We start from the raw sequence: 10322 nt of genomic DNA on the forward strand, positions 1-10322 counted from the left end.
TTTTTTTTTCTACAAGTGTTTCATAATCAAAGTTTACTTGGTACATATGTCTCAGTATCAACCCACCTACTTCAACAGCACATTGTGGAGCAATTACTTCCAATTATGCCACAGTAAAACCAGAAAAATTAAACACTTTTTCTTTTTATTTGCATTGGGGCAATTTATTGGACATTTGGGAAGGCCAATCTCTAATATAAGAAAAAAAACCTTGTTTACTGTTCTGCATATAGAAGACACAATAAACATTGGAAATTGCATAAAATAAAATGAGTCCACAGCCTTTAATCATGTGGGTTAGTATTTCAGAGATACATGTTTTTCAAAGTGATTCATAATCATTATTTAAACGACAGGTCATGGAACAATGTACCAAAATTGTGCAGCTTGAGTTACACTAAAATAAGAAAAATTCAAACAGTATTTGTATGCTTCTACTTTGATTTTTATAATCATTTGGTTTTTTCTTTTTGACATTTTAAAAGGCAAGTTTAAAAACAAAAATGTTATTTATTTTAAAAACAATCTGATAATAACATCTGCATGTAGAAAAATTAACAAACATTGGAAATTGTGTATAACAAATTGACTTTAATCAAGTAGGTTAGTTCCATTTAAAGACATACTAGTTAGTATTATTTGGCAGTCAGATAATTTTCTCCCAAATAATTCATAATCATTTAAAATTTGACAGATTTTTTTTTCTAAATGATTCGTAACGTCAATGTTAATGTGGTATATATTTCTCAGTGTCAACACACCACATGGAGCAATGTAGTGCACCTTGAGTGACTACTATTGTATCAATACACCTAGGGTAAAACAAGTAAAACTTTTTTTTTTTGCACTGTAGCAATTTTTATCTATAGGACATTCAGAGTGACCAATCTATTTTTTTAAATTTATTTATTTATTTTTTTCTATTTTTTTCTATTTTTTTTTTTTAATACGAAAAAAGCTGTTACTGTTCAATGTTAATTTGGTATATTTTTATCAGCTTTGACACACATATTAGAACAGCAGAAGCCATGGAGCAAGTACTGCTCATGTACAGCTTGAGTTTTAATTACTGTTTTACTTATTTACTGTTAATACTAACACTTCCCAGTCTCTCTTTTTCTTTCTTTTTCTTTTTTTTTTTTAAATAAGAAAAAAATAACTCTGTCAACACACCTATTTGAACACACATGCCATGGTGCAAGTGCACATGTGCAGCTGAGTTACAGTACTTTTAACTACTAAAACCTGAACAATTTAAACAGCATTTGTATGCTTACACTTTAATTTTGAATTTGAGAGAATTTTTTGTCCAAATGATTCACAACATCAATGTTAATGTGGTATATATTTCTCAGTGTCAACACACCACAAAACACATCATGGAGCAATGTAGTGCACCTTGAGTGACCACTATTGTATCAATACACCTACAGTAAAACAAGTAAAACTTTTTTTTCGCACTGTAGCAATTTTTATCTATAGGACATTCCGAGTGACCAATCTCTATTTTTTTTATTTATTTATTTATTTTTTTTTTTCTATTTTTTCCTTTTTTTTTTCTTTTTCCTTATTTATTTATTTTTTTTTTCTATTTTTTTTTTTTTAAATAAGAAAAAACTGTTTACTGTTCAGTGTTAATTTGGTATATTTTTATCAGCTTTAACACACGTATTAGAACAGCAGAAGCCATGGAGCAAGTACTGCACATGTACAGCTTGAGTTTTAAATACTGTTTTTCTTATTGTTAACACTAACACCTCCCAATCTCATTTTTTTTTTTTTTTTTTTTTTTTTTTTTAAATAAGAAAAAACATAACTGTGTCAACACACCTACACACCTATTTGAACACACATGCCATGATGCAAGTAGTGCACATGTGCAGCTGAGTTACAGTACTTTTAACTACTAAAACCTGAATAATTTAAACAGCATTTGTATGCTTTCACTTAAATTTTTATATGTATTTGGTTTTATGTATTGAACATTGTGAAAGGCCAATTTCTGAAAAAATGTTATTTATTTTAAATCCCCTATTTACTGTATTAGTAATATCTGTATTTCACAGACTTAATCATGTAGGCTAGTTCAATTTAAAAAGCACACTAGTTAGTAAATGACATAAGTTTTTTAAAAACGATTCATAGTCAGTGTTAATTTGATTATTTTCTCAGTGTCAACTCAACCCTATTTGAACAACACATGTCTTGGAGCAACGTACTGCACATGTGCACTTTTTAATAAACTTGACACGACATCTAACGGATAATGGTCCACCAGTTCACCTTGAGATTTAACAACATAGCATAATGGATGTTTTGTTTTGATTGAAAAAGCATGGTAATGGCTGTTGTAATTTAATGTTTCCCAAACTTGCAATACAAAATAGACATTTTCTTGATATATTAGGATGTGCTGAATTTGACCAAACATCGGTAACTCTTTCACATCATAACAAAGTAGTAGCAATGGCTGATAAATAGTTCCACACAAATTGACCCAATTGGCACTGAAGATCTCTGTGAAACGAGTAACACCTGGAATCGTCTCAACAACTGTCTCAACACAAATTTCTTCTAAATAAGAACAAAGGATGGACAATCCAGGACCAACTTCTAAATTTTCCAATGGTTGATCAGATTTTAATTGGTATATCTGGGTCATTTGGTGTTGTTTTGCAACTGTTTTACAAATGTTCTTGAAATTCCGAGCAGTGTCTGCCACCCTACAAAAATATTCATGCTTTGCCTCATATCGCATACACCAAACATGCAAAAGAGGACCAATGTTTTCCAGACACGTTGGATAATGTACCATGAAGTGGTGTTTCGGCAACAGTTTCTTATCAGGAAAGGTTGAACGAAAATGATTATGATGATCCTCAATTAAGATACGAAGTTGAGCTATAAGACCTGGTGTTATTCTTGGAGAAAAGATAATATCCATACAATCAAGTAATTTGAGTAATAGTTCCCAATATGGGTCATCATCTTTAATATCATGTCCAATTATAAATGGAAGGTGCCTGATGAAACACCAAGCTTGCATGGCTTTCTGACCAATGTCATTACTAGTGGAGTTAAGTTTAATATATGATGGTTTATTTTTCCTGTCTGTAAATCCAAAACTATGACTAGCTACACGTCGGTTCAAGTTTTCCAAAGTGAACAATGAGGGGTGTATTTCACAGCTAAAATATCTAAGAACTAACTTAATCTCATACTGCACAACTCCTTCTAGAATATCATGCATAAGATCTAAAGAAAAATTTGATAGTACATGGAAATATACACAATCATTCAACAATGAAGACTTCTTAATTCCCAATACATGTACACACCCTTCTTGTCCTTCAACCTCTTGGACATTCTGATCATAAGATTCTTTGTTTCTCATTACAATTCCATGGTCTTCTCTAAAGTATTGTTGAGCATCATCTTTGCTAACCAAACAGAGACGGCAGTAGTGACTTCCAGAAAAACTTTCAACAAACCCGAATAATGAATTAGCACCAAGATTATCTGCACTAAATTGAGTTATGGTTCCCTTTTTTCTGGTACCATCTGCCAACTTGACTCTGTGTGTTGATAGAATATTGATATCTTACACAAAGTGCTGTAATATGCTGTTAAAACCATACTTTTTCAGATCCTCTGTGTGACACAGAGCAATCAAATGAATGTTTTTTAATGAGGAATTAAATTTTGGTGGCAGGTTTTTTAAAATAAAATAAAATGCACCAATCTTATGAATTGCTGTTTTTGAACCTAGAGGATTAACTGTTTCAAAGTCGTCGTAAAAACAATGAAGCTGCAATGCATTGTAGTCCTCTTGAAAAAGAAAGCTTTCTTTAAATAACTTCCCATCGCAAAAAATCTTGCAGAACACCATCATCACTAATATGGTTGTGGGTAGCATAATGCAATATATCAGAATTACTCAAAAGAAGCTGTAATGTATCAAGAATTGGAATATATATAAATGTGTCATCAACTGCAACCTGCTCATATTGTTTTGTTATTTTTGAGAGACGATTCTCATATCGAACACCTAATCTAAATTCACGGGGTTCAACCATACCTTGATTACACCAATACTTCCTCCTCTTGTATTCAGAATTAAGATTTTCAAATGGGTTTTCAAGAATGGACAAATGAGATTGAATTTCTTCATTAATTGCAGAATGTTCTGCAATACCATGCTTTTTCAATGTCGACGCAACAGCTAAAGACGCACTGTGTATTATTTCATTAATCAACATATTTGAAGAATTCACTATGTCCCCAACACAATTTTCGGGGATGGCTGGCTTAGCCGAAATCTTTGCAGCAAAGGTTGCTGCTTGATTTTCAAGCTCATCTGCAGTTAGTAGGCATTTACTTTCATCTATTTCTTCCACAATATCACCACCCTCATAATCCATGGGTAAATTTTGCTGTAAATCTTCCTCAAAATATTGTTGTTCTGGAAGAACTTCATAGGAATTAACTTTATGGTACTTTGTTACATGTCGCTTAAACCCACTAAAACTAGAAAAGGTCCTCGAACACACTCCCTGGCCACATTTTATATAACTACCATTATACAAACTATGTCTTAATCTAAAGTGTCTTAACAAATTACCTACAGTACTAGACTGAGTGTCGCATTTAAAACAATTCATGCTGAAAATTGTAATTTTGATCTTAATTCTCTAACTCTTGGTGATTCTTTTGTGACACCGACATCAATACCATATATAGTTGTCTGCATAAAAGTCCAGAAATTTTGTAGTGGTTGTGCATACTCTAAACCAAACACATAGTGAAGTTTGAACAGGGCATCTAAGGCACCTTCAATGTCATGTGCTGCGCATTGTAGTGCAGTATGGTCAACTATCAAAAAATACTGAGTAATATAAGATTTGGACTGACCTATGGCAAGTAGGTATGGCTGCATCAACTTATGTTGTCCACATTCTAGAAATTCCTCTACACTGGTTCCAATCTGTTTATAAAATAAAATAGTATGGATTCAGAGAAAATTTTATTTAAATTTAATTAGATTTAAAATTTTTTAGCTCACTGGTTTTCATCATGAATAGGTAATTAATTACCAACTAGTGAAATATATTCTAGCACACTCATTCTAAACCACCTCCAGTCAAGCTGCCTACTCAAAAGATGAACATACATTTACTATTATCCTTAACAGTTTCAGTATCAATATCACCATTTCAATTGTGGTATGGAAGCTTAAATGTTAGACATCAAACATTAAACTTACCTTTTCGAATTGAATTATCTCATCAATTGCGGTTGTGATCGACATCTTTTGTGATTTTCCTCGACCCTGGTTGACAGGCGGTAACAGACACAAAAGCAAAAGTATTGCAGCAGTATCAGGATCCCAGTCTATATTCCAATGCAACATTAAAAAATTTGTCAGACAAGCAACTATTCCAAAATTATGACACAAATCAATTTAAATGTACCAATCAATACCTATTTTAGTTTCATCAGTCAATCGAAATAGTATAGTTGAATACCATGTCTTCAGTAGGGGAGTGGCCACAATCTTTAACAGCAGGTGGCCAAATTAATGAACTTGTCAATTGTAGTGCTGCCCCCCACCCCACTTTTAAGATGGCCTTCTTTAAATACTAATAATTAGCTAATGAACTACATTTACCCAAAATTGTATACAAAACAATGAGAAAACACCTGTTTAAACAGAAAAATCAATCTTAAAGATTAAAAAAAAATTGCATAGATTATTACCTCCATACAGGCCATCTCCCTCTGGATCTCTGTCCACAGCAGTCAATAACTGGCTAGTAATTATACTTCCATTAATCTCTCTGGCAAAGCTAACAACTTGATCCTTCACATTTGGCCACTTTTCAAGAAAATTTGTATGATGATCTGGAAAGAGAAGTCTGAAGTCTTGCTCAATCTGAAAGACAATTATTTCCAACCGTTTACTTTTCAAAATAAAAGTTTTATAGTAATGTAAAAAAATATAATCTTAATTGATATTAACTTTTTTTTAAAAATTTATATTATAGTGAAACAGAAGTCAGAACTCTTGCTCAATCTGAAAGACAATTATTTCCAACTGTTTACTTTTCAAAATAAAAGTTTTATAGTAATGTAAATAAATATAATCTTAATTGATATTAACTTATTTTTAACATTTATATATAGTGATTTATGTGTCCTTAGGCACTTTCAAAGAAAGGTAAATACAGTGTTCAATTAAAAGACATGGTGTACATCATTTAGCTTAACTCTCAACGAATGTTGTCCTATAAACACATTGTGTAATAAAATGCCTCTAACAGGATTCAAACTCTTACTATCAAGGCGAGCATTAGACCACAGGAGCCTCATGGTTAACAGATTTAACTAACTTGTTGGTACATTTTATTACACGGTGTTAAACCAGATAAATCTGGAAGTACAGCTTGAAATAAATAGTAACATATATAACATAATTTGTATAAAACAATCAAAAACTTACTAGCCCAGGTGTATTTAGGAAACGTGGAAAAGATCTTATGATACTTGTGGCTGAATCCTGTCTTCCAATCATCTCTTGTCGAAGTGGAAAAGTATTTTTCATCTTTTGCATAATCACCTCGTCGTCTGTTGATACTTTTGGGGTATGAATCATCCAGTTTTTATCAGCTTCCAGATCTGGTCCCACATCAACGCTTGCATTTCTCTGTTTCGTTGCTGTCTCTTATACACATCTAGATGTGTATAAGAGACAGCTCTTGTATTCAGAATTAAGATTTTCAAATGGGTTTTCAAGAATGGACAAATGAGATTGAATTTCTTCATTAATTGCAGAATGTTCTGCAATACCATGCTTTTTCAATGTCGACGCAACAGCTAAAGACGCACTGTGTATTATTTCATTAATCAACATATTTGAAGAATTCACTATGTCCCCAACACAATTTTCGGGGATGGCTGGCTTAGCCGAAATCTTTGCAGCAAAGGTTGCTGCTTGATTTTCAAGCTCATCTGCAGTTAGTAGGCATTTACTTTCATCTATTTCTTCCACAATATCACCACCCTCATAATCCATGGGTAAATTTTGCTGTAAATCTTCCTCAAAATATTGTTGTTCTGGAAGAACTTCATAGGAATTAACTTTATGGTACTTTGTTACATGTCGCTTAAACCCACTAAAACTAGAAAAGGTCCTCGAACACACTCCCTGGCAGTTTTTTCACAAATAAAAACACTATTTTTGTCAGAAAACTGGTCTTAGCAATAATAATTTTGCCACAAGTTTGTCTTTTGTTTCTATAAATGTTAAGTTGAAAAATTATTTTCTTACACTCTCTTCAGGATAATTTTGTATACTGTCAACACTTGACCCATTGTGATCCTGAAAAAAATAATTTTAATAAAATATATCTTGAATTTTCAATATAGTATAGAAAATCAATCAATAATAAGGGGTTTGTTTAGGGTTTTAAATTTGTTTTTGTGGTGCATTTTAAGGTAATTTTTTCACATATAAAAACACTATTTTTGTCAGAAAACTGGTCTTAGCAATAATAATTTTGCCACAAGTTTGTCTTTTAATTGTTTCTATAAATGTTAAGTTGAAGAATTATTTACTTACACTCTCTTTAGGATAATTTAATATACTGTCAACACTTGACCCATTGTGATCCTGAAAAAAATAATTTTAATAAAATATATTTTAAATTTTCAATTTAGTATAGAAAATTAATCAATAATAAGGGGTTTGTTTATGGTATTAAATTTGTTTTTGCGGTGCACTTTAAGGTATTTTTTCACAAATAAAAACACTATATTTACCCAAAAACTGCTCTTGGCAATAATAATTTGACCACGAGCTTGTTTTTTAATTGTTTCTATAAATATAGGCCTTTTTCACGCTGCGGTAGACATCTTCGATCGATGACAAACAATGCTGAGCAGCGAAGCCTAACCAACAGAAATAACATAGCGTTTCAGCCATATTTTCGGAGGTCATGTTACTCAAAAAATCATAACTCATACAGTACTTAGATATCTTCTTTGCGAACAATTTAAAGATAAAAATATGTCGATACCGCCCTCAGTTAAGGAGTTACGATTCTTAAAGTAACATGACCTCTGAAAATATGGCCGGCATGCTAATGATATTCGGTCAAACAGTGAAATAATGGTAATGTGTGCGCAACACTACACAAAATCCGTCTTCCATTTTCTAGTTTAGTTTAGACAGACTGAACAAATTTTCAATTTTTTTTAATTCATACAGTATGTAGATATATCCTTTGCGAACATTTAAAAGAAAAAAAATATGTTGATACGACCCTCCATTAGGGATTTATGAAATTTTATGTAACATGACCTCCGAAAATGTGGTCGAAACGCTATGTTATTTCTATTGGTTACACTTCGCTGCTCAGTATTGTTTGTCATCGATTGAAGATGTCTACCGCAGCATGAAAAAGGCCTATATTTATGGAAACAATTAAAATACAACTCGTGGCCAAATTATTATTGCTAAGAGCAGTTTTTGGGTAAAAATAGTGTTTTTATTTGTGAAAAAATACCTTAAAATGCACCGCCAAAACAAATCTAAAACCCTAAACAAATTTTTCAAAATGGTATATTTATTCAAATTCAAAATTTAAAATTCTGTCATCGATCGAAGATGTTTACTGCAGCATGAAAAGGCATATTAAGTTGAAGAATTATTTTACTTACAATCTCTTCAGGATAGTTTTTTATACTGTCAACACTCGACCCATTGTGATCCTGAAAAAAAAAAATAATAATTTTAATAAAATAATTTTTGAATTTTCAATTTAGTACAGAAAATCAATCAATAATATGGGGTTTGTTTAGGGTTTTAAATTTGTTTTGGTAGTACATTTTAAGGTATTTTTTCACAAACAAAAAAACTATTTTTACCCAAAAACTGCTCTTAGCAATAATAATATTATCAAGTGTTTGTCTGAATAGTTTCTATAAATATGAAGTTGAAGAATTATTTTCTTACACTCTCTTCAGGATGATTCTGTTTATTTTAATAAAATATAATTTGAATTTTCAATTTAGTATAGAAAATCAATCAATAATAAGGGGTTTGTTTAGGGTTTAAATTTGTTTTGGCGGTGCATTTTACAGTAGTTTTTTCACAAATAAAATCACTATTTCTACCCAAAAAATTGCTCATAGTAATGAAATCTGCGCTTAGTAATAATAATTTTACCACGAGTTTGTCTTTTAAGTGTTTCTATAAATATGAAGTTGAAGAATTATTTTCTTACACTCTTTTCAGGATGATTCTGTTTACTGTCAACACTTGACCCATTGTGATCCTACAAAAATCATTTAATAAAATATATTTTCAATTAAGTATAGAAAATCAATCAATAATAGGGGGTTTGTTTAGGGTTTTAAATTTGTTTTGGCAGTGCATTTTCCCTTATTTTTTCACCAAAAAAACCACTATTTCTACCCAAAAAACTGCGCTTAGTAATAATAATTTTACCACAAGTTTGTCTTTTAAGTGTTTCTATAAATATGAAGTTGAAGAATTATTTTACTTACACTCTACCCATTGTGATCCTACAAAAATCATTTAATAAAATATATTTTCAATTTTCAATTAAGTATAGAAAATCAATCAATAATAAGGGGTTTGTTTAGGGTTTTAAATTTGTTTTGGCAGTGCATTTTCCATTACTTTTTCACAAAAAAAAAAACACAATTTCTACCCAAAAAACTGCGCTTAGTAATAATAATTTTACCACGAGTTTGTCTTTTAAGTGTTTCTATAAATATGAAGTTGAAGAATTATTTTCTTACACTCTCTTCGGGATGATTCTGTTTACAGTCAACACTTGACCCATTGTGACCCTACAAAAATCATTTAATAAAATATATTTTCAATTTTCAATTAAGTATAGAAAATCAATCAATAATAGGGGGTTTGTTTAGGGTTTTAAATTTGTTTTGGCAGTGCATTTTCCAGTATTTTTTTACAAAAAAAACACTATTTCTACCCGAAAAACTGCTCTTAGCAATAATAATTTTACCATGAGTTTGTCTTTCAATTGTTTCTATAAATATGAAGTTGAAGAATTATTTTACTTACACTTTCTTCGGGATGATTCTGTTTACTGTCAACACTTGACCCGTTGTGATCCTGAATAAAATAATTTTAATAAAATATTTGAATATCCAATTTTTTATAGAAAATCAATCAATAAAAAAAAGTTTGTTTAGGGTTTTAAATTTGTTTTGGCAGTGCATTTTAAGGTATTTTTTTCACAAAGAAAAACACTATTTTTAACAAAAACTGA

The 10322-nt window shown here is 30.9% G+C and overlaps 2 protein-coding genes across 2 annotated transcripts; both read right to left on the reverse strand.

The window, feature by feature from the left end:
* Positions 1 to 2185: 2185 nt before the first annotated feature.
* On the reverse strand, positions 2186 to 3394 carry LOC117104479. Its single transcript, XM_033245330.1, has one exon. The coding sequence runs from the start codon at positions 3392 to 3394 to the stop codon at positions 2186 to 2188; it is 1209 nt and encodes a 402-aa protein (XP_033101221.1).
* A 429-nt stretch (positions 3395 to 3823) lies between these two features.
* On the reverse strand, positions 3824 to 6708 carry LOC117104481. Its single transcript, XM_033245332.1, has 5 exons — positions 6500 to 6708; positions 5758 to 5932; positions 5264 to 5391; positions 4912 to 4984; positions 3824 to 3947 (listed from the first exon to the last, which is right to left on the reverse strand). Exons 1-5 carry the CDS (start codon positions 6650 to 6652, stop codon positions 3934 to 3936), a joined length of 543 nt encoding a protein of 180 aa, XP_033101223.1. The 5' UTR covers positions 6653 to 6708; the 3' UTR covers positions 3824 to 3933.
* Positions 6709 to 10322: the final 3614 nt, after the last annotated feature.

This window comes from Anneissia japonica, unplaced genomic scaffold (assembly GCF_011630105.1).
Source record: "Anneissia japonica isolate Jap-2015-1 unplaced genomic scaffold, ASM1163010v1 scaffold287841_len44315_cov107, whole genome shotgun sequence".
NCBI classification, from domain to species: domain Eukaryota; kingdom Metazoa; phylum Echinodermata; class Crinoidea; order Comatulida; family Comatulidae; genus Anneissia; species Anneissia japonica.

Excerpts from the sequence above, each read along its gene's own strand:
- LOC117104481 (XM_033245332.1), bottom strand. The coding sequence starts at position 6,652 with ATGATTCATACCCCAAAAGTATCAACAGACGACGAGGTGATTATGCAA. Across the intron at positions 5,933-6,499 it reads TCCTAAATACACCTGGGCTA|ATTGAGCAAGACTTCAGACT; the intron begins GTAAGTTTTTGA and ends ATTGTCTTTCAG. Across the intron at positions 5,392-5,757 it reads GGGAGATGGCCTGTATGGAG|ACTGGGATCCTGATACTGCT; the intron begins GTAATAATCTAT and ends ATTGGAATATAG.
- LOC117104479 (XM_033245330.1), bottom strand. The coding sequence starts at position 3,394 with ATGAGAAACAAAGAATCTTATGATCAGAATGTCCAAGAGGTTGAAGGA.